The 24,017-nt window shown below is 45.3% G+C and overlaps 2 protein-coding genes across 2 annotated transcripts in view; one reads left to right on the top strand and one right to left on the bottom strand.

Annotated features, from left to right (window-relative positions):
• zer1 (zyg-11 related, cell cycle regulator) overlaps positions 1-3,392 on the bottom strand; it is a 40,141-nt gene extending 36,749 nt beyond the window's left edge. Inside the window, exon 1 of the mRNA XM_079846856.1 lies at positions 3,264-3,392. The gene's annotated coding sequence lies outside the window, so the exon portion shown is untranslated. The remainder of the gene's footprint in view (positions 1-3,263) is intronic.
• An 814-nt stretch (positions 3,393-4,206) lies between these two features.
• Positions 4,207-22,667, top strand: tbc1d13 (TBC1 domain family, member 13). The gene is made up of 12 exons (XM_079846662.1): positions 4,207-4,296; positions 7,716-7,789; positions 7,886-7,926; positions 8,011-8,072; positions 8,975-9,074; positions 9,161-9,243; positions 14,577-14,736; positions 15,049-15,259; positions 18,372-18,535; positions 20,614-20,774; positions 21,438-21,495; positions 21,581-22,667. Exons 1-12 carry the CDS (start codon positions 4,274-4,276, stop codon positions 21,644-21,646), a joined length of 1,203 nt encoding a protein of 400 aa, XP_079702788.1. The 5' UTR covers positions 4,207-4,273; the 3' UTR covers positions 21,647-22,667.
• The last annotated feature ends 1,350 nt before the right edge of the window (positions 22,668-24,017 follow it).

Raw genomic sequence — 24,017 nt, 5'->3', positions numbered from 1 at the left:
CTGTTATTGAACTGAATTGAATTAGTTTCAAAATTAATTTGTTTTGCAGCATTGACACTGTTATTGAACTGAACTGAATTAGTTTCAAAATTTATTTGTTTTGCAGCATTGACACTGTTATTGAACTGAACTGAATTATTTTCAAAATGTATTCGTTTTGCAGCATTGACACTGTTATTGAACTGAACTGAATTATTTTCAAAATTTATTTGTTTTGCAGCATTGACACTGTTATTGAACTGAATTGAATTATTTTCAAAATGTATTCGTTTTGCAGCATTGACACTGTTATTGAACTGAACTGAATTATTTTCAAAATGTATTCGTTTTGCAGCATTGACACTGTTATTGAACTGAACTGAATTATTTTCAAAATGTATTAGTTTTGCAGCATTGACACTGTTATTGAACTGAATTGAATTATTTTCAAAATGTATTCGTTTTGCAGCATTGACACTAATTGAACTGAACTGAATTATTTTCAAAATTTATTTGTTTTGCAGCATTGACACTGTTATTGAACTGAACTGAATTATTTTCAAAATGTATTCGTTTTGCAGCATTGACACTGTTATTGAACTGAACTGAATTATTTTCAAAATGTATTCGTTTTGCAGCATTGACACTGTTATTGAACTGAACTGAATTATTTTCAAAATGTATTCGTTTTGTAGCATTGACACTGTTATTGAACTGAACTGAATTATTTTCAAAATTTATTTGTTTTGCAGCATTGACACTGTTATTGAACTGAATTGATATTTTCATAATTGATTTGTTTTGCAGCATTGACACTGTTATTGAACTGAATTGAATTAATTTCAAAATGTATTCGTTTTGCAGCATTGACACTGTTATTGAACTGAACTGAATTATTTTCAAAATTTATTTGTTTTGCAGCATTGACACTGTTATTGAACTGAACTGAATTATTTTCAAAATGTATTCGTTTTGCAGCATTGACACTGTTATTGAACTGAATTGAATTAATTTCAAAATGTATTCGTTTTGCAGCATTGACACTGTTATTGAACTGAACTGAATTATTTTCAAAATGTATTCGTTTTGCAGCATTGACACTGTTATTGAACTGAACTGAATTATTTTCAAAATGTATTCGTTTTGTAGCATTGACACTGTTATTGAACTGAACTGAATTATTTTCAAAATGTATTCGTTTTGCAGCATTGACACTGTTATTGAACTGAATTGATATTTTCATAATTGATTTGTTTTGCAGCATTGACACTGTTATTGAACTGAATTGAATTAATTTCATAACTAACAAATATTGTAACATTCACTCACACACACATCATTATCCAACTAAATTGAATCAACATTGAACTGAATTGAATTTGTTTCATAATTGACTCGTTTTGCAGCATTGACACTGTTATTGAACTGAATTGAATTATTTTCAAAATGTATTCGTTTTGCAGCATTGACACTGTTATTGAACTGAATTGAATTAATTTCATAACTAACAAATATTGTAACATTCACTCACACACACATCATTATCCAACTAAATTGAATCAACATTGAACTGAATTGAATTTGTTTCATAATTGACTCGTTTTGCAGCATTGACACTGTTATTGAACTGAACTGAATTATTTTCAAAATGTATTTGTTTTGCAGCATTGACACTGTTATTGAACTGAATTGAATTAATTTCATAACTAACAAATATTGTAACATTCACTCACACACACATCATTATCCAACTAAATTGAATCAACATTGAACTGAATTGAATTTGTTTCATAATTGACTCGTTTTGCAGCATTGACACTGTTATTGAACTGAATTGAATTATTTTCAAAATGTATTCGTTTTGCAGCATTGACACTGTTATTGAACTGAACTGAATTATTTTCAAAATGTATTCGTTTTGCAGCATTGACACTGTTATTGAACTGAACTGAATTATTTTCAAAATGTATTCGTTTTGCAGCATTGACACTGTTATTGAACTGAATTGATATTTTCATAATTGATTTGTTTTGCAGCATTGACACTGTTATTGAACTGAACTGAATTATTTTCAAAATGTATTCGTTTTGCAGCATTGACACTGTTATTGAACTGAACTGAATTATTTTCAAAATGTATTCGTTTTGCAGCATTGACACTGTTATTGAACTGAATTGATATTTTCATAATTGATTTGTTTTGCAGCATTGACACTGTTATTGAACTGAATTGATATTTTCATAATTGACTCGTTTTGCAGCATTAACACTGTTATTGAACTGAATTGAATTATTTTCAAAATGTATTCGTTTTGCCGCATTGACACTGTTATTGAACTGAATTGAATTATTTTCAAAATGTATTCGTTTTGCAGCATTGACACTGTTATTGAACTGAATTGATATTTTCATAATTGATTTGTTTTGCAGCATTGACACTGTTATTGAACTGAATTGATATTTTCATAATTGATTTGTTTTGCAGCATTGACACTGTTATTGAACTGAATTGAATTAATTTCGTAACTAACAAATATTGTAACATTCACTCACACACACATCATTATCCAACTAAATTGAATCAACATTGAACTGAATTGAATTTGTTTCATAATTGACTCGTTTTGCAGCATTGACACTGTTATTGAACTGAACTGAATTATTTTCTAAATTTATTCGTTTTGCAGCATTGACACGGTTATTGAACTGAACTGAATTAGTTTCATAATTAACAAATATTGTAACATTCACTCACACACACATCATTATCCAACTAAATTGAATCAACATTGAACTGAATTGAATTTGTTTCATAATTGACTCGTTTTGTAGCATTGACACTGTTATTGAACTGAATTAATTTAATAATAAATGAATATTGTAACATTGACACACACACACACACACACACACACACACACACACACACATCATCATCATCATCAGCTCTAATCACAATTCCACTCTACAATATTCCAGTGCTTTATGTGTTGCTATAGCTGCGGCTGCGCGGTTGTTTACGAGCACTGCCCTGGGGAAAGACTCCTGATAAACACCAGCTCACGCTTTCTAATAAAGCGGAACTTATATTCGGTCTCCATCAGGGTTCATAGTGACGTTGACGCTCCTGTTGTGCAGATTTGGTGATGTTTGTGTCAGTGTTGATCTTGTGAAGAGTGTTAGCGCGCGGGCTAGCCGTTAGCAGCTCAGTAAAGCGCGAGTTTAATATCCTCGCTCAGTGACTGACAGCGTCTGTCGCGAGCGGCGCGTGCGTGTGTCTCTTACCTGACGCGGGTACACCGACTGACGCGCCGCTTCGATTCACAAGAAAAGCAGAAATATGAACATGATCTAATGATGATCTCCACCGCTCTGATGTCAACACAACCTGCGCCACCTCCGGGTCACCTGTGCACGTGACGCGACCACTTCCGGTTCGCCATCGATCGGGGAGTGGGTTAATGAAGTCCACTCTAAAATCATCCCAGATATTAAATAACATTATAAAGTCACCTGTGAACAGAGATAACATGTTTAAATGAGATCTTTCTATCCCATACTAAACGAAAGTAATCTAATTTATTTATTTGCCTTTCTTTTTATTTTATTTTCTTATTTATTTATTTAACAATTTTATGTATTTTCTGTTTAAATGTAAATACTCTATGTCCCTCGTACAAAGTCAATTGTTATACTCATTGTTCATTTCAAATGTCAGTAGGATTTATGTTAATTGAATGAATGTTAATTGTTGTTACCGGTACTTGCAATATGTTAATATATCAATAAATAAAGGTTCATTTAAAAAAAAAGTCTAAAATTTACCCTGTTAATGATAATAACTCCACCTCTGGATATTCTGATATGAAACACATGCCCGTTTATTTTTTATTGTAATATTATAAATCAAATTGAGGGCTGATTTAATCTCTTTTTTGTTTACTTTATCTAGGCTACAGTCTCCCTTGTTTTTAAATATATTATTTGTAATTATTAAAAACGTTATTGTAATGTGTGTGTGGGGGGGTAATCTATACGACAGTATGCATTTTTCATTCACAAATAAAAATGGTCTCACTAATAATTAATAAACTATCATTTAAAAAAACAATGTCATCAATCATCAATAGTCATTCATTAATAGTCATTAGTGTGAGTGTTTTCGTGTCTCGGCTCATGATCGTGAAATCATGTGACGCTGATTTGTGTTGTGATGGTTTGTAACGGAACTAACGCGCGCGGCCCGTGTTTCCGGCGGGCTGTTTTCCCGGAGCGCGCGACTGAACCAGTCCAACATGTCGAGTTCCTACAGAAACAGGTGAGAAACACAACACACACGCGATCAAACGCGCATTCTCACTCACACACACACACTTTACTTCATCGACACGCGCGACAGATCGCGTTTATATCAGACGCGCGGGTCAAGCGTGATGACACCGCTGAAGTGTGTGTGTGTGTGTGTGTGTGTGTGTGTGTGTGTGTGTGTGTGAGAGAGAGAGAGAGAGTGAGTGAGTGAGTGAGTGAGTGAGTGTGAGTGTGTGAGTGAGTGTGTGTGAGAGAGAGAGAGAGAGAGAGAGAGTGTGTGTGTGTGTGTGTGTGTGTGTGTGTGTGTGTGTGTGTGTGTGTGTGTGTGTGTGTGAGATAGAGAGAGAGAGAGAGAGAGAGAGAGAAGAGAAGAGAAGAGAAGAGAGTGTGTGTGTGTGTGTGTGTGTGTGTGTGTGTGTGTGTGTGTGTGTGTGTGTGTGAATGAGTGAGAGAGTAAGTGTGTGTGTGAGCGAGCGAGAGAGAGAGAGAGAGAATGTGAGTGAGAGTGTGTGTGTGAGATAGAGAGAGAGAGAGAGAGAAGAGAGTGTGTGTGTGTGTGTGTGAGAATGAGTGAGAGAGTAAGTGTGTGTGTGTGTGTGTGTGTGAGCGAGAGAGAGAGAATGTGAGTGAGAGAGTAAGTGAGTGTGTGTGTCCGACACCATCTTCAGTGTGAGTTTTATTGGAGATACAGTTTAAAAGCAGAAATCATTAATGTTGGTGTTTATGATTCTTCTCGAGTCACCAGATCGGCTGTCAGTCACAGTGATGATGTCTTGGGTTTGAGTAATTCTCATATTGATGTTTAAATCTCAAGAATTGATGCTTAGTGTAATAATAATGTCACGTTCACCTCAGAGAAGCCTTTCAGCTCCAGAAACACTCGCGTTATGAATCATATACGCACCAGATTACATAATCATCATATTCTTACTCAACCTGTTCTTCAAGATGTCATGTCTCTGAATAAACCCATCAGGAAAACTAGTTTTTAACGGCAGCCTCCGTTTAAATGTTTAAAAAATGAATTGGAGTAGAAACATAATTCTGATAAATATCTAAATGAATCGAACGGAATCGAGATCAGAACGGAATCGAGATCAGAACGGAATCGAGATCAGAACTGAATGGAGTTTAGAACTGAATGGAGTTTAGAACTGAATGGAGTTTAGAACTGAATCGAGATCAGAACTGAATGGAGTTTAGAACTGAATGGAGTTTAGAACTGAATCGAGATCAGAACTGAATGGAGTTTAGAACTGAATCGAGATCAGAACTGAATGGAGTTTAGAACTGAATCGAGATCAGAACGGAATCGAGATCAGAACGGAATCGAGATCAGAACTGAATGGAGTTTAGAACTGAATCGAGATCAGAACTGAATGGAGTTTAGAACTGAATCGAGATCAGAACGGAATGGAGATCAGAACTGAATCGAGATCAGAACGGAATCGAGATCAGAACGGAATCGAGATCAGAACTGAATGGAGTTTAGAACTGAATCGAGATCAGAACTGAATGGAGTTTAGAACTGAATGGAGTTTAGAACTGAATGGAGTTTAGAACTGAGTTTAGAACTGAATGGAGTTTAGAACTGAATGGAGTTTAGAACTGAATGGAGTTTAGAACTGAATGGAGTTTAGAACTGAATGGAGTTTAGAACTGAATGGAGATCAGAACTGAATGGAGTTTAGAACTGAATGGAGTTTAGAACTGAATGGAGTTTAGAACTGAATGGAGTTTAGAACTGAATCGAGATCAGAACTGAATCGAGATCAGAACTGAATGGAGATCAGAACTGAATGGAGTTTAGAACTGAATGGAGTTTAGAACTGAATGGAGTTTAGAACTGAATGGAGTTTAGAACTGAATGGAGTTTAGAACTGAATGGAGTTTAGAACTGAATGGAGTTTAGAACTGAATGGAGTTTAGAACTGAATGGAGTTTAGAACTAACTGAATGGAGTTTAGAACTGAATGGAGTTTAGAACTGAATGGAGATCAGAACTGAATGGAGATCAGAACTGAATGGAGTTTAGAACTGAATGGAGTTTAGAACTGAATGGAGTTTAGAACTGAATGGAGTTTAGAACTGAATGGAGTTTAGAACCGAATGGAGTTTAGAACCGAATGGAGTTTAGAACCGAATCGAGATCAGAACTGAATGGAGTTTAGAACTGAATGGAGATCAGAACTGAATGGAGTTTAGAACTGAATGGAGTTTAGAACTGAATGGAGTTTAGAACTGAATGGAGTTTAGAACTGAATGGAGTTTAGAACTGAATGGAGTTTAGAACTGAATCGAGATCTGAACTGAATCGAGTTTAGAACTGAATCGAGATCAGAACTGAATGGAGTTTAGAACTGAATGGAGTTTAGAACTGAATCGAGATCAGAACTGAATGGAGTTTAGAACTGAATCGCGATCAGAACTGAATTGAATCGCCAGCTCGTGAATCGCAGTCACATCATGTGTGGATGCTCAGCTCTAGTGTTCATGTTCTGGTGAACCAGCGGCTTGACTGAGAGTCCGTCTTCTGTCGTTGTTCCTGGTTTGAGTCTGGAACGCTGGTCAATGAGCGACAGGATTCAGTCGGAGTCACAGGCTCCAGGTCAGGCTTTAACCAGCCACTGATCAATGAGTCACTAGACTCGTCTAGATCTTCAGCCGGTTCAGACCGAGCTAAACCTGTTTCCTCCTGCGAAACACAACCGAAGGTGTTTTAAGGACGCGTCTGTGAGTCGGGCGAGTTCATGACGCCAGAATGAGGAGTTTTGTCTGAACTGTCCCTTTAAGAGTGCACACTGACTCCTGATTGGACGGTTTGATCATGTGACTGCAGCGGATGCTCTTTCAGATGTTAATACGAAGATCTGTGTAAAAATGATAAAAGGTTTGACTCAGTGAATCTTTGAATCAGATTCATCTCCATTTGATTCATTCGAAAATATTAAAGATGCTCAATTAATTCATTAACATTAATTGGCAGTATTAATATGAATGAAAAAAGAATGTTCAAGCATTTTACCTTTTTACTTCCACATTTGATTCAGATTAATGTTCAATATTAATATTAGCAAAATAATATTTTACCTGTTACTTACAAATGGTCTGATTGAGATTAATGTTCAGTATCATTAAATCAAATTATGTAATATTTATTTCCAATATTAATATTAAAAATAATGTTCAAGCAGTTTACCTTTTTACCTTTACATTTTTTTATTCAGATTAATTATTGTTCAGTATTAATACTTAATATCAAACTTTACTGCATTATTCTCCTGTTATCTCTGTAAAGCTGCTCTGAAACTCTGTGTTGTAAAAAGCGCTGTATAAGTAAAAGAGACTCGACTTGAATGAATGTTTTTCTTCTGTGAGCGTGAGTGATCATGTGATCAGGTCATGTGACGTGTCTCTGCTGTTCCTCAGGATCCAGGAGTTCAAGGTTTCTCTGAGCGAGCAGAAGCTGGACATGAAGGCGTTACGCCAGCTGTGCTTCAGCGGTACGTGTGTGTGTGTGTGTGTGTGTGTGTGTGTGTGTGTGTGTGTGTGTGGTGAGTCAGGTGTGTTTATCCACACGCTCTCTCTCTCTCTCTCAGGGATCCCGTGTGAAGGAGGCATTCGCTCTCTCTGCTGGAAGGTCAGTCTGGCGTCTCCTCCAGTTTCACTCTTCATCATGTGACTGAATCAATGAATGATAGAGATTTCCTCCCTCGTTCCTCAGATCCTGCTGAACTACCTGCCGTCGGATCAGGCCGTATGGGACTCTTTCCTGCAGAAGCAGAGGTTACACACACTCTCACTATATTTTACACTGTTTTTAGATGAGGACGTCTCCAGACAGCAGGTTCGGGGGGGTTTCGTCAGGTTCAGCTCACATTTACACACTGAGAATCTCAGCTCAAAATCCCCCAGATCATCTATTAGATCTCATCAAATTTTCCCCCTTTTTGTGTGTGAGCAAAAACATGCCATTTTTGTGTGTGTCCCTTTAAATGCAAATGAGCTTTAGCTCCGCCTCCGTTCAGAAGAGGGCGGAGTCTTTACTCGAGCTTCAGAAGCTCCGGCAATAACAGAACAGGCCAATCTCCCTCATCCAGAATCCCAGTATAACCAGTAGCGAGTGCAGCCTTACGGAGAGACTCAGGAAGAGCTTCTGAATGTTAGTGGAGACATTTCTGTAGTTGTTGTGGAGTTACACTGATCATCTCATCATCATGTTGAACTCCTCCACAAGTGTCCACAGTTCCTGAGGTCTTTATAAGACAGCGGTGACATGTTCTGGTCAATAGTGTTCAGTGCTCGTCTGAGCTCAACCACAGAACAGCTTCAGGCTCTGCTGGATCTTCATCAGTGCGTTAGAACTGGTCTCTGTTGGCGCGTGTGGAACCAAATGTCGGCTGGTGTGTGTAAACTTGCAGATTAAGGGCCGGTAATATTATAATAAGATCCTCTTCATACGTCAGAAGGAGAGCGAAATCTGATCGGATTATTTTATAACACGCTTGCAGAGAAAGACTGACCAGAACACAGTTACTGGGTTTCACTTTTCTGGGTCGGTAGAAGCACCGGGACCCGATTATAGCACTTACACATGGAAAAAGTCAGATTTTCATGATATGTCCCCTTTAAAGTCCCATGTGGAGCACTGAGACATTATGCTAATGAGCTCGACTCTGATTGGTCAGGGATCTGTACGCCCAGTTTCTGAGAGAGATGATCATCCAGCCAGGAATCGCCAAGGCAAACCTGGGCGTGTCTCGAGAGGACGTGACGCTGGAGGATCACGTGAGTGTGAGCGCTTTCCAGGACAGGACAGGAAGTGTGTGTGTGTGTGTGTGTGTGTGTGTGACGCTCTTGTCTCTCATCTCCAGCCGCTGAACCCGAACCCCGACAGCCGCTGGAACACCTACTTCAAAGACAACGAGGTTCTGCTGCAGATCGATAAAGACGTCAGGTGCTTCATCACTTCCTCTGTGTGTGTGTGTGTGTGTGTGTGTGTGTGTGTGTGTGTGTGTGTGTGTGTGTGTGTGAGAGAGAAAGAGACTGTGGGTGCGTCCCAATTCGCATACTATCCGTCCTAAATAGCATTCGAAAATAGAATTAGTACATCCCAAATCGTAGTATGTTGAAATGAGTGTTCCAAAGATACCCGGATGGTCTACTATTTCCGGTCAGAATCCGAAGTGCAGATCGATGCGCACTCTAACAGCTAATATTGCCCACAACCCATCGCGTGCTGGACGAGGATTCGGTTAGAACTACAAACACGAGTGAAAAGTGTTAAAAAACTACAGACATGGAGGACGCGCGAGTCTGGCGGTTATGTAGAGAGGTTTAGATAAAGGGGTTTGAGTGATTAATTATCAGTATCTAACCTGACGAATATGTATTTATTCAATGTTGTCTACATTATATTGCATCTGCAGCAGCATTGTGAACTTTTGTAAAGATACGTTTAGCCATTAACTTTTAAATGCATCATTATATTCAAATTGCAAACACACGAGGAGAGTCTCCGCATGAAAGACCCACGACTGGCAGATAAATGCGCAAATACATTTCTCTCCGAAACGGTAGGAAATGAAATTAGATTGAATGGAGGATTTTGAATGTGACAAGATGATTGACAGGGCAGTTTGCGGTGACAGGATGCACGCGACAGATCTGTCCGTTAAGTAGTATGTCCCAAAGCTTGCCTACTCTTTTGCTACACACTCAAAAGTATGTACTTTTTCTTCACAAAAAGTATTTTCTTCACGCCTGTGAGCGTCTGTGAGCGTCTGTGAGCGTCTGTGAGCGCCAGTGAGAGTCAGTGAGCGCCAGTGAGAGTCAGTGAGCGTCTGTGAGCGTCTGTGAGCGTCTGTGAGCGCCAGTGAGAGTCAGTGAGTGCCAGTGAGCGTCTGTGAGCGCCAGTGAGCGTCTGTGAGCGTCTGTGAGCGTCTGTGAGCGCCTGTGAGCTTCAGTGAGAGTCAGTGAGTGTCTGTGAGCGTCTGTGAGCGTCTGTAGTGAGCGTCTGTGAGCGCCAGTGAGAGTCAGTGAGCGTCTGTGAGCGCCAGTGAGAGTCAGTGAGCGTCTGTAGTGAGCGTCTGTGAGCGCCAGTGAGCGTCTGTGAGCGCCAGTGAGAGTCAGTGAGTGTCTGTGAGCGTCTGTAGTGAGCGTCTGTGAGCGCCAGTGAGTCAGTGAGCGTCTGTGAGCGTCTGTGAGCGCCAGTGAGAGTCAGTGAGCGTCTGTAGTGAGCGCCAGTGAGCGTCTGTGAGCGCCAGTGAGCGTCTGTGAGCGTCTGTGAGCGCCAGTGAGAGTCAGTGAGCGTCTGTGAGAGTCAGTGAGCGTCTGTAGTGAGCGTCTGTGAGCGCCAGTGAGAGTCAGTGAGCGCCTGTAGTGAGCGTCTGTGAGCGCCAGTGAGCGCCAGTGAGAGTCAGTGAGCGTCTGTAGTGAGCGTCTGTGAGCGCCAGTGAGCGCCAGTGAGCGCCAGTGAGAGTCAGTGAGCGTCTGTAGTGAGCGTCTGTGAGCGCCAGTGAGCGTCTGTGAGCGTCTGTGAGCGCCAGTGAGCGCCAGTGAGCGCCAGTGAGAGTCAGTGAGCGTCTGTAGTGAGCGTCTGTGAGCGCCAGTGAGCGTCTGTAGTGAGCGTCTGTGAGCGCCAGTGAGAGTCAGTGAGCGTCTGTAGTGAGCGTCTGTGAGCGCCAGTGAGCGCCAGTGAGAGTCAGAGAGCATCTGTAGTGAGCGTCTGTGAGCGTCTGTGAGCGCCAGTGAGCGCCAGTGAGCGCCAGTGAGCGCCAGTGAGCGCCAGTGAGCGCCTGTGAGCGTCTGTGAGCGCCAGTGAGCGTCTGTGAGCGCCAGTGAGCGCCAGTGAGAGTCAGTGAGCGTCTGTGAGTGCCAGTGAGTGTCAGTGAGCGTCTGTGAGCGTCTGTGAGCGCCAGTGAGCGCCAGTGAGCGTCTGTGAGCGCCAGTGAGTGCCAGTGAGCGTCTGTGAGTGCCAGTGAGCGTCTGTGAGTGCCAGTGAGCGTCAGTGAGCGCCAGTGAGCGCCAGTGAGCGTCTGTGAGCGCCAGTGAGCGTCTGTGAGCGTCTGTGAGCGCCAGTGAGCGCCAGTGAGAGTCAGTGAGCGTCTGTGAGCGTCTGTGAGTGCCAGTGAGCGCCAGTGAGTGCCAGTGAGCTGTGAGCGTCTGTGAGCGTCTGTGAGCGCCAGTGAGCGCCAGTGAGCGCCTGTGAGCGTCTGTGAGCGCCAGTGAGCGTCTGTGAGCGCCAGTGAGCGCCAGTGAGAGTCAGTGAGCGTCTGTGAGCGTCTGTGAGTGCCAGTGAGTGTCTGTGAGCGTCTGTGAGCGTCTGTGAGCGCCAGTGAGCGTCTGTGAGCGCCAGTGAGCGTCTGTGAGTGCCAGTGAGCGTCTGTGAGCGCCAGTGAGCGTCAGTGAGCGCCAGTGAGCGCAAGTGAGCGTCTGTGAGCGCCAGTGAGCGTCTGTGAGCGTCTGTGAGCGCCAGTGAGCGCCAGTGAGAGTCAGTGAGCGTCTGTGAGCGTCTGTGAGCGTCTGTGAGTGCCAGTGAGCGTCAGTGAGCGCCAGTGAGCGCAAGTGAGCGTCTGTGAGCGCCAGTGAGCGTCTGTGAGCGTCTGTGAGCGCCAGTGAGCGCCAGTGAGAGTCAGTGAGCGTCTGTGAGCGTCTGTGAGCGTCTGTGAGTGCCAGTGAGCGTCAGTGAGTGCCAGTGAGCGTCTGTGAGCGTCTGTGAGCGCCAGTGAGCGTCTGTGAGCGTCTGTGAGCGCCAGTGAGCGTCTGTGAGCGTCTGTGAGCGCCAGTGAGCGTCTGTGAGCGTCTGTGAGCGCCAGTGAGCGCCTGTGAGCGTCTGTGAGCGCCAGTGAGCGTCTGTGAGCGCCAGTGAGAGTCTGTAGTGAACGCCAGTGAGAGTCTGTAGTGAGCGTCTGTGAGCGCCAGTGAGAGTCAGTGAGCGCCAGTGAGCGCCAGTGAGCGTCAGTGAGCGTCTGTGAGCGCCAGTGAGCGCCAGTGAGCGTCTGTGAGCGCCAGTGAGCGTCTGTGAGCGCCAGTGAGCGTCTGTGAGCGCCAGTGAGCGCCAGTGAGCGTCTGTGAGCGTCTGTGAGCGCCAGTGAGCGTCTGTGAGCGCCAGTGAGTGCCAGTGAGCGTCTGTGAGTGCCAGTGAGCGTCTGTGAGTGCCAGTGAGTCTGTAGTGAGCGTCTGTGAGCGCCAGTGAGAGTCAGTGAGCGTCTGTAGCTGTGAGAGTCTGTGAGCGCCAGTGAGAGTCAGTGAGCGTCTGTAGCTGTGAGAGTCTGTGAGCGCCAGTGAGAGTCAGTGAGCGTCTGTAGCTGTGAGAGTCTGTGAGCGCCAGTGAGAGTCAGTGAGCACCAGTGAGCGTCTGTGAGCGTCTGTGAGTGCCAGTGAGAGTCAGTGAGAGTCAGTGAGCGTCTGTGAGCGTCTGTGAGCGCCTGTGAACGTCTGTGAGCGCCAGTGAGCGCCTGTGAGCGCCAGTGAGCGTCAGTGAGCGTCTGTGAGCGTCTGTGAGTGCCAGTGAGCGCCAGTGAGTGCCAGTGAGCTGTGAGCGTCTGTGAGCGTCTGTGAGCGCCAGTGAGCGCCAGTGAGCGCCTGTGAGCGCCTGTGAGCGCCAGTGAGCGTCTGTGAGCGCCAGTGAGCGCCAGTGAGAGTCAGTGAGCGTCTGTGAGCGTCTGTGAGTGCCAGTGAGTGTCTGTGAGCGTCTGTGAGCGTCTGTGAGCGCCAGTGAGCGTCTGTGAGCGCCAGTGAGCGTCTGTGAGTGCCAGTGAGCGTCTGTGAGTGCCAGTGAGCGTCAGTGAGCGCCAGTGAGCGCAAGTGAGCGTCTGTGAGCGCCAGTGAGCGTCTGTGAGCGTCTGTGAGCGCCAGTGAGCGCCAGTGAGAGTCAGTGAGCGTCTGTGAGCGTCTGTGAGCGTCTGTGAGTGCCAGTGAGCGTCAGTGAGTGCCAGTGAGCGTCTGTGAGCGTCTGTGAGCGCCAGTGAGCGTCTGTGAGCGCCAGTGAGCGTCTGTGAGCGTCTGTGAGCGCCAGTGAGCGTCTGTGAGCGCCTGTGAGCGTCTGTGAGCGCCAGTGAGCGTCTGTGAGCGCCAGTGAGAGTCTGTAGTGAACGCCAGTGAGAGTCTGTAGTGAGCGTCTGTGAGCGCCAGTGAGAGTCAGTGAGCGCCAGTGAGCGCCAGTGAGCGTCAGTGAGCGTCTGTGAGCGCCAGTGAGCGCCAGTGAGCGTCTGTGAGCGCCAGTGAGCGTCTGTGAGCGCCAGTGAGCGTCTGTGAGCGTCAGTGAGCGTCTGTGAGCGCCAGTGAGCGCCAGTGAGCGTCTGTGAGCGTCTGTGAGCGCCAGTGAGCGTCTGTGAGCGCCAGTGAGTGCCAGTGAGCGTCTGTGAGTGCCAGTGAGCGTCTGTGAGTGCCAGTGAGTCTGTAGTGAGCGTCTGTGAGCGCCAGTGAGAGTCAGTGAGCGTCTGTAGCTGTGAGAGTCTGTGAGCGCCAGTGAGAGTCAGTGAGCGTCTGTAGCTGTGAGAGTCTGTGAGCGCCAGTGAGAGTCAGTGAGCGTCTGTAGCTGTGAGAGTCTGTGAGCGCCAGTGAGAGTCAGTGAGCACCAGTGAGCGTCTGTGAGCGTCTGTGAGTGCCAGTGAGAGTCAGTGAGAGTCAGTGAGCGTCTGTGAGCGTCTGTGAGCGCCTGTGAACGTCTGTGAGCGCCAGTGAGCGCCTGTGAGCGCCAGTGAGCGTCTGTGAGCGTCTGTGAGCGCCTGTGAGTGCCAGTGAGAGTCAGTGAGCGCCAGTGAGCGTCTGTGAGCGTCTGTGAGCGCCTGTGAACGTCTGTGAGCGCCAGTGAGCGCCTGTGAGCGCCAGTGAGCGTCTGTGAGCGTCTGTGAGCGCCTGTGAGCGCCTGTGAGCGTCTGTGAGCGCCAGTGAGTGTCTGTGAGTGCCAGTGAGCGTCTGTGAGCGCCTGTGAACGTCTGTGAGCGCCAGTGAGCGTCTGTGAGCGTCTGTGAGCGCCAGTGAGCGTCTGTGAGCGTCTGTGAGCGCCAGTGAGCGTCTGTGAGCGCCTGTGAGCGTCTGTGAGCGCCAGTGAGCGCCAGTGAGACTCACAGCGTCTGTGAGCGTCTGTGAGCGTCTGTGAGCGCCAGTGAGCGCCTGTGAGCGTCTGTGAGCGTCTGTGAGCGTCTGTGAGAGCCAGTGAGAGTCAGTGAGAGTCAGTGAGAGTCAGTGAGCGTCAGTGAGTGAGTGAGTGAGAGTGTGCTGTCACATGAGTTGTGATGATAATTAATATGCCCCTGTGTGTGTGTGTGTGTGTGTGTGTGTCAGGCGCTTGTACCCAGACATGGCGTTCTTCCAGCGTCCCACAGATTTTCCCTGTCAGCTGATACTGGATCCTCAGAACGAGTACGAGACGCTGAGGCGGCGTGTGGAGCAGACCACGCTCAAGGCCCAGACGGTGGGCCGGAACCGCAGCGGCGTCACTAACGTGAGTGTGAGTGTGTGTGTGTGAGTGAGTGTGGAGCAGACCATGCAGCGGCGTCACTAACGTGAGTGTGTGTGAGTGAGTGTGGAGCAGACCATGCAGCGGCGTCACTAACGTGAGTGTGTGAGTGTGAGTGTGAGTGTGAGTGTGAGTGTGAGTGTGAGTGTGAGTGTGTGTGTGTGAGTGTGGAGCAGACCATGCAGCGGCGTCACTAACGTGAGTGTGAGTGTTCACATGTTATAAGAGTGAGTTATATATGTGTGTGTGTGTGTGTGTGTGTGTGTGTGTGTTCTGATGCGTCCGCTCTCCCTCCAGGTCAGTTCTCCAGGGAAGGCCTTAAACCTGTATCCCTCCAACGAGTATGAGGTGCTTCCCAACGGATGCGAGGCGCACTGGGAAGTGGTGGAGCGGATTCTCTTCATCTACGCCAAACTGAACCCGGGCATCGCGTACGTGCAGGGCATGAACGAGATCGTGGGTCCCATCTACTACACCTTCGCCACCGACCCCAACAGCCAGTGGAAGGGTAGGGTTCTCCCTTCGCTCACTGCTTCCTACACTGCAAAAATGCTTTTCTTACTCAGTATGTTCGTCTTGTTTCCAGTCTAAATATCTAAACATTCTTAAATCAAGAAGCATTTGCTAGAGAAGTAAAATGACATAAGAAATACTGTCTTGTTTTCTGATATTTATAAAGTAAATTGAGTTTTTAAAAAAAAATTAAGCAAAATTATCTGTCAGTGTAAGAAAAATAATCTTGTTTTCCATTTGAATTAAGTTTTTTTTTTTTCTTACTCCATTGGCAGATAATTTAGCTTGTTTTAAAGGTGGGGTTAGTCGTTTTTGAAATATGCTGTTGGCCAATGTTGACGTTTGAAATCAACCCAAACAAACACACACCGCTTCTTCATTGCTCCGCCTCCAGTCGGCCTCCAACCCCGATCCCCTGCGAGTCGAGTGCACGAACACTGGCGCTGAACACCGCATTCACTAGTAGTCGTCAGCTCAACTCACTAGCTGTCCTGTTACACACGCAATCCAAGAGTGGGTGTCTGTTAATCATAGCAAAAGCGCAACAGAATAATGCTTCACGAAAAATAAAGCGCAGCCGCAGATGATGAACGAATGACAAGGAAGCACAAAAAATGCACATAGTAATACAATAGTAATTACAAACAAGAGTTGTTATTTACAGCACAGCAACTCCAGACACACAATAACACTCAAACTCAGTGTTCCCCAGTGTTCCCCGGTTTTCCCCCGGTGTTCCCCAGTTATCCAGTTACCTAGTGTTCCCCGGTGTTCCCCAGTGTTCCCCGGTTTTCCCCAGTGTTCCCCAGTTATCCAGTTACCCGGTGTTCCCCAGTTATCCAGTTACCCAGTGTTCCCCAGTTACCCAGTGTTCCCCGGTTTTCCCCAGTGTTCCCCAGTTATCCAGTTACCCGGTGTTCCCCAGTTATCCAGTTACCCAGTGTTCCCCGGTTTTCCCCAGTGTTCCCCAGTTACCCAGTGTTCCCCGGTTTTCCCCAGTGTTCCCCAGTTATCCAGTTACCTAGTGTTCCCTAGTGTTCCCCAGTGTTCCCCAGTGTTCCCCAGTGTTCCCCGGTTGTTCCCCAGTGTTCTCCGGTTTTCCCCAGTGTTCCCCGGTTTTCCCCAGTGTTCCCCGGTTTTCCCCAGTGTTACCTAGTGTTCCCCAGTGTTCCCCAGTTATCCAGTTACCTAGTGTTCCCCAGTTATCCAGTTACCCAGTGTTCCACGGTTTTCCCCAGTTTTCCCCAGTGTTCCCCGGTGTTCCCCAGTTATCCAGTTACCTAGTGTTCCCCAGTGTTCCCCGGTTTTCCCCAGTGTTCCCCAGTTATCCAGTTACCTAATGTTCCCCGGTGTTCCCCAGTGTTCCCCATTGTTCCCCAGTTATCTAGTTCCCAGTTGTTCCCCAGTGTTCCCCTGGTGTTCCCCCGTTATCCAGTTACCTAGTTTTCCCCAGTGTTCCCCAGTTATCCAGTTACCTAGTGTTCCCCAGTGTTCCCCGTTGTTCCCCAGTTATCCAGTTCCCCGGTGTTCCCCCGTTATCCAGTTACCTAGTGTTCCCCGGTTTTCCCCAGTGTTCCCCAGTTATCCAGTTACCTAGTGTTCCCCAGTTATCCAGTTACCCAGTGTTCCACGGTTTTCCCCGGTGTTCCCCAGTTATCCAGTTACCTAGTGTTTCCCAGTGTTCCACGGTGTTCCCCAGTTATCCAGTTACCTAGTGTTCCCCAGTGTTCCCCAGTTATCCAGTTACCTAGTGTTCCCCAGTGTTCCCCAGTTATCCAGTTACCTAGTGTTCCCCAGTTATCCAGTTACCCAGTGTTCCACGGTTTTCCCCAGTGTTCCCCGGTGTTCCCCAGTTATCCAGTTACCTAGTGTTCCCCAGTGTTCCCCGGTTTTCCCCAGTGTTCCCCAGTTATCCAGTTACCTAGTGTTCCCCGGTGTTCCCCAGTGTTCCCCTTTGTTCCCCAGTTATCCAGTTACCTAGTGTTCCCTAGTGTTCCCCAGTGTTCCCCGGTTTTCCCCAGTGTTCCCCAGTTATCCAGTTACCTAGTGTTCCCCAGTGTTCCCCAGTTATCCAGTTACCCAGTGTTCCCCTTTGTTCCCCAATGTTCCCCGTTGTTCCCCAGTTATCCAGTTACCTGGTGTTCACCAGTGTTCCCCGGTTTTCCCCAGTGTTATCCATTTACCTAGTGTTCCCCAGTTATCCAGTTACCTAGTGTTCCCCAGTTACCCAGTGTTCCCCGGTTTTCCCCAGTGTTCCCCGGTGTTCCCCAGTTATCCAGTTACCTAGTGTTCCCCGGGGTTCCCCAGTGTTCCCCGTTGTTCCCCAGTTATCCAGTTACCTAGTGTTCCCCAGTTATCCAGTTCCCCAGTGTTCCACGGTTTTCCCCAGTTTTCCCCAGTGTTCCCCGGTGTTCCCCAGTTATCCAGTTACCTAGTGTTCCCCAGTTATCCAGTTACCTAGTGTTCCCCAGTTATCCAGTTACCCAGTGTTCCACGGTTTTCCCCAGTGTTCCCCGGTGTTCCCCAATTATCCAGTTACCTAGTGTTCCCCAGTGTTCCCCATTGTTCCCCAGTTATCTAGTTCCCAGTTGTTCCCCAGTGTTCCCCCGTTATCCAGTTACCTAGTGTTCCCCGGTTTTCCCCAGTGTTCCCCAGTTATCCAGTTCCCCGGTGTTCCCCCGTTATCCAGTTACCTAGTGTTCCCCGGTTTTCCCCAGTGTTCCCCAGTTATCCAGTTACTTAGTGTTCCCCAGTGTTCCCCGTTGTTCCCCAGTTCCCCAGTGTTCCCCGGTTTTCCCCAGTGTTCCCCAGTTATCCAGTTCCCCAGTGTTCCCCAGTGTTCCGAATCAAAGCAACATCCGCATGTGTTTTCAGGTCTTCCCGCTTCGCTCTCTCCAGCACTTTATATCAGAAAACAAGACAGTATTTCTTATGTCAATGCACTGCTCTGGTAAATGCTTCTTGATTTAAGAATGTTTAGATATTTGGACTGGAAACAAGACAAATATACTAAGTAAGAAAAGCATGTTTTGCTGTGTACTGTTGTGTACTGTTGTGGATTGTGTGGATGAGTCCTAGATTAGAGTTTGGGTGTTCTTGCGTCTCAGAACACGCGGAGGCCGACACCTTCTTCTGCTTCACGAACCTGATGTCTGAGAACAGAGATAACTTCATCAAGAGCCTGGACGACTCGCAGTGCGGCATCACCTTCAAGATGGAGAGCGTGTTCTCCAAACTCAAGGAGAAGGACACCGAGCTCTACATGAGACTGGTGACAACATCTCTTTATTAGTCTGACTGTTATTTACATGTAATTACTTATAAGGGTTTTCCAGTTTCCATCTGAGCATCTGACACTTCTGAACCCTTCTGATGATTATTATTTGAGTTATCATGGCATAAACACAAAGTCTAGATGGTCTACAAGCTAAAAATCACTGTCCAACTTTATATGACGAACAGAACTGCTTCCAAGGGCTGGGCAACGATTTATCGCATCCAAAATAGAAGTTTGTGTTTACATAATATATGTGTGTGTACTGTGTCTAATTATTTTGTATATTTAAATACACACACATATATGCATTGCATGTATATATTTTAGAAATATTTGCATGTATATATCTGTGTATATATAATTTATATTATATATAAATATTTTATATATAAAGAACTTTTTTTTTTTAAATATATACATGCATTTGTGTGTATTTATATATACAAAATAATTAAACACAGTACACACACATATATTATGTAAACCCAAACTTTTATTTTGGATGCGATTAATCGTTGCCCAGCGCCACTGGGTTCCCAAACAACACGACCGCGTTTATTGTGTTTCGCCTGCCACTCTGAGGCGCAAGTAATTTATTACGAAAGTTATTCTAAACAGCGGCTTCTCCTCCTGCAGAAACTTCTATTGTTCTTCATGATATTTTGCGCCAGTTTATCAGGAAATAACTTCTTCAACTCCCTTGATGGAAATGCTTTATTCACAAATGCTTTATGCCATATTCCAATTTTCCGCATTAGTTAAATTTGCATATTTGGATGGAAACACAGCTATTGATATTGTTTTGACACTTATACTAACCGTCTGTCTTTCTGCTTTTGTCTGTCTGTCTGTCTGCTTTTGTTTGTTTGTTTGTTTGTTTGTTTGTTTGTTTGTTTGTCTGTCTGTCTGCTTTTGTCTGTCTGTCTGCTTTTGTTTGTTTGTTTGTTTGTCTGTCTGTCTGTCTGTTTTTGTTTGTTTGTTTGTTTGTTTGTTTGTTTGTCTGTCTGTCTGTCTGCTTTTGTCTCTGTCTGCTTTTGTCTGTCTGTCTGCTTTTGTTTTTGTTTGTTTGTCTGTCTGTCTGCTTTTGTTTGTTTGTTTGTTTGTCTGTCTGTCTGCTTTTGTCTCTGTCTGCTTTTGTCTGTCTGTCTGTCTGCTTTTGTTTGTTTGTTTGTTTGTCTGTCTGTCTGCTTTTGTCTCTGTCTGCTTTTGTCTGTCTGTCTGCTTTTGTTTGTTTGTTTGTTTGTTTGTCTGTCTGTCTGCTTTTTGTTTGTTTGTTTGTTTGTTTGTTTGTCTGTCTGTCTGCTTTTGTTTGTTTGTTTGTTTGTTTGTCTGTCTGTCTGCTTTTGTCTGTCTGTCTGCTTTTGTCTGTCTGTCTGCTTTTGTTTGTTTGTTTGTTTGTTTGTCTGTCTGTCTGTCTGTCTGCTTTTGTCTCTGTCTGCTTTTGTCTGTCTGTCTGCTTTTGTCTGTCTGTCTGTCTGCTTTTGTCTGTCTGTCTGTCTGTCTGCTTTTGTCTGTCTGTCTGTCTGTCTGTCTGCTTTTGTTTGTCTGTCTGTCTGCTTTTGTCTGTCTGTCTGTCTGCTTTTGTCTGTCTGTCTGTCTGCTTTTGTCTGTCTGTCTGTCTGTCTGTCTGCTTTTGTTTGTCTGTCTGTCTGCTTTTGTTTGTCTGTCTGTCTGCTTTTGTCTCTGTCTGCTTTTGTCTGTCTGTCTGCTTTTGTCTCTGTCTGCTTTTGTTTGTTTGTCTCTCTGTCTGCTTTTGTGTCTGTCTGCTTTTGTGTCTGTCTGCTTTTGTGTCTGTCTGCTTTTGTGTCTGTCTGCTTTTGTCTGTCTGTCTGCTTTTGTCTGTCTGTCTGCTTTTGTCTCTCTGTCTGCTTTTGTCTCTCTGTCTGCTTTTGTCTGTCTGTCTGCTTTTGTCTCTCTGTCTGCTTTTGTCTGTCTGTCTGCTTTTGTCTCTCTGTCTGCTTTTGTCTGTCTGTCTGCTTTTGTCTCTGTCTGCTTTTGTCTCTCTCTGCTTTTGTCTCTTCATCTGTCTGTCTGCTTTTGTCTGTCCATCTGTCTGTCTGTCTGTCTCACAGCAAGAGCAGAACATCAAGCCTCAGTATTTCACCTTCCGCTGGCTGACGCTGCTGCTCTCTCAGGAGTTCCTGCTTCCAGATGTTATCCGGATCTGGGATTCACTCTTTTCGGATCAGGATCGGTTTGAGTTCATCATCCCTGTGTGCTGCGCCATGCTCACGTAAGATCAGTCTCTCTCTCACTCACTCACACACACACACACACACACACACACACACACTTAATCTTCAGTAATCTTATAGATTTGACTGCACTGACGATATTAGATGAGAACAGAACTTGAGCTGACTCTATTCGCTGCGTCCGAAATCTAATACTTCTCTACTATATAGCATGTGAATAAGTAGTAAGTCTGAATACATAATATTTGAAAAACAGTCGGTGAAAAGTCCCCGGGTTAACCTGCTACTTCCTCTGAGATTCTGAAGTGTGCATATGATGGACTCTCTACTGTCCCATGAGGCCACGGGAGAGGATTTGTGACACGTTACATCACAGTAACAATGGCGGATGTAGTACGTCCGAATTGCATTCAAAATGCCCATATTCATACATAACATACTTTTTTAACAGTTGTGAAGTTCAAATTTAGATGTAGTACCGACTCGGACAGTAAGAGATTTTGGATTTGGATTGCTTTATAGCTAAAACAGAATTAGTCTCACATTTGATGAAGTTTCATCACTTATTCAGATATTTTCCTGTTTATTACTGTGAAACTGCTGTGAAACGATCTGGACTGTATAACACGGACTAACTTGTCCTCGGTTAGTTCACATTGGCTGGTTTTTCCTCTGTGCTTTAAGTCTTTGTGTTTTTGCAGACTGATTCGAGATCAGTTACTGGCTGGAGACTTTACAACCAATATGAGATTGCTGCAGGTAACACACACACACACACACACACACACACACACACACAGGGTAATATCGCCCTCTAACCTCCCCTCTATCTGCTGTTTTTCAGGATTATCCCATCTCTGATGTTCATGCCATCCTCATTAAAGCTAAAGAACTGCAGGAAGGCTTGTAGCCACGCCCCCAGGCTCCACCCCCTCAGGCCCCGCCCCTCGGGCCCGCCCCCAGCCTGATGACTGACAGCAGTGCCGCCCATCCGACCCGGGTGGGATCCATCGTTTGCCTTTGTGTGATTGAGCGTTTGGTCTTACCGTCTCTCAGGTAGACGAGTGTGAGAGAGTGTGTGTATGTGTGTGAGTGACTGTGTTTACTGTTGAACTCTTATAAAGACCAACACACTGACACACACACTCACACACACTGCAGACGGGACTCCAGGAACACTCCAGAACTCTGATCTTAATTACTACAGTATAAATACTGAAGAGAACAAAAGATTCATCACATCCACAGTGTTTGATGGACTTTATACGGCTGTATTTATATCAGTGATTGTTTACTGTCTCTGTTTTGTTTAATACTTGATCACGTATCTTTCACAAATGAACAAAATCCCGACTGCGGATTGTTGGGGATTCTCCGGTTCATCCGTGAGCGAATCAAAGCTTCATGCAGGATTTCCCTGATCCAGAGGAGTGTGTGTTCATCCGACGTGTGGCTTCCTTCAGAAACTCCAGCATGAGCTCCTCTTTCAGATGAAATGGCGTTAGTATCCCATCATCCCTCTCTTTAGATGCGTAACCAGTCAATCTTCCACTAATAATAATAATGCATTAGTTTCGTCACACTATTAACGACTGAGCGCTCGGTGTTTGTTTGAGGGAACTTCTGCTCAAATTTTATGATGGGTTTTTATAAATGTGTTGCAATTCCCCTTTTTTTAAATGTCATGTTGTTTTTGTATTTTAAATCCTGTTGGGAAATGAAGGACGGATTGATGCTCCTCTTCTTTTAGTCTCTTTGTTGAATGTCTGGCCACACGTGTCTTTCTGTAACCGTTCCTTCATTATGTACATTTGAAAAGGATTGTTTTTCTTTTGCATGTGAAGATGTTTTTGTATGAAGGCACCTGTAGTTCTTGCCATTGTATATCAATGTTTTTACAGTGCTTGCACAATAAAAAAAATTCAATCTCAAAATTTCCATCTTATTAAAGTCTAGAACGTTCCCGTGAAGGTGCGTTCACATCCCTCACACACCAGCATAAAGTTCATCTGAAACTGGCAACATCGCTCGTTTTATCTCTGCAAATCAGTGCGAATGGTCCTTTATATCAGCAACTGTCTGCACTGCATGAGCGACAGAAAAACACATTTAACGAGCATCACCACATCTATTTTATAAACTCACATTATTGACCTTGTGATCGATTCATCTGTGCATTTTCACTTTTTAAAAATGTTTTGACTTTGTAATGATTAATCGCAATGTCTTAACTGGATCTTCCAGTAATTTCGTCAGCTTAAGTCCCACCCCTTTATTATTGTGTGTATGTGTGTGTGTGTGTGTGTCCCCGTCTGTCTGTGAGTGTGTCTGTGTTTGTATCCCCGTACAACTGTCTGTGTGTATGTCCGACTGTCTGTGTGTCCATCTGTGTGTGTGCGTGTCTGTCTGCCTGTGTCCGTCCGTCCGTCTGTGTGTGTGTTTCTGACTGTCTGTGTGTGTGTGTGTGTGTGTGTGTGTGTGTGTGTGTGTGTGTGTGTGTCTGCTTGCTTGTCTGTGTTGTGTGTGTGTGTGTGTGTGTGTGTGTGTGTGTGTGTGTGTGTGTGTGTGTGTGTCCACCTGCCTGTGTTTCCGCCTGTCTGTGTGTGTGTCTGCCTGTCTGTGTGTGTGTGTGTGTGTGTGTGCTTCTGTCTGCCTGTGTCCGTCCGTCTGTGTGTGTGTTTCTGACTGTCTGTGTGTGTCCGTCCGTGTGTGTGTGTGTGTGTGTGTGTGTGTGTGTGTGTGTGTGTGTGTGTCTCCACCTGTGTGTGTGTGTGTCCGTCTGTCTGTGTGTGTCTGTGTGTTTGTATCCCCCGTACAACTGTCTGTGTGTGTGTCCGCCTGTCTGTGTGTGTCCGCCTGTCTGTGTGTGTCCATCTGTCTGTGTGTGTCCACCTGCCTGTGTGTGTGTCCACCTGTCTGTGTGTGTGTGTCCACCTGTGTGTGTGTGTGTGTCTGTGTGTTTGTATCCCCGTACAACTGTCTGTGTGTATGTCCGACTGTCTGTGTTCGTGTGTGTGTGTGTCTTTCTGCCTGTGTCCATCCGTCTGTGTGTGTGTTTCTGACCGTCTGTGTGTGTGTGTGTGTGTGTGTCTGCCTGTCTGTGCGAGTGTGTGTCCCCGTCTGTGTGAGTGTGTGTGTGTCCGTCTGTCTGTGTGTGTGTCCGCCTGTCTGTGTGTGTGTCCACCTGTGTGTGTGTGTCCGCCTGTGTGTGTGTCCCCGTCTGTCTGTGAGTGTGTCTGTGTGTTTGTATCCCCGTACAACTGTCTGTGTGTCCATCTGTG

Source organism: Squalius cephalus (genome assembly GCF_949319135.1).
Source record: "Squalius cephalus genome assembly, chromosome: 17".
Classification (NCBI taxonomy): Eukaryota; Metazoa; Chordata; class Actinopteri; order Cypriniformes; family Leuciscidae; genus Squalius; species Squalius cephalus.
Note: the sequence above shows the minus strand (reverse complement) of the source record. Positions and strands in the feature narration are given on the sequence as shown.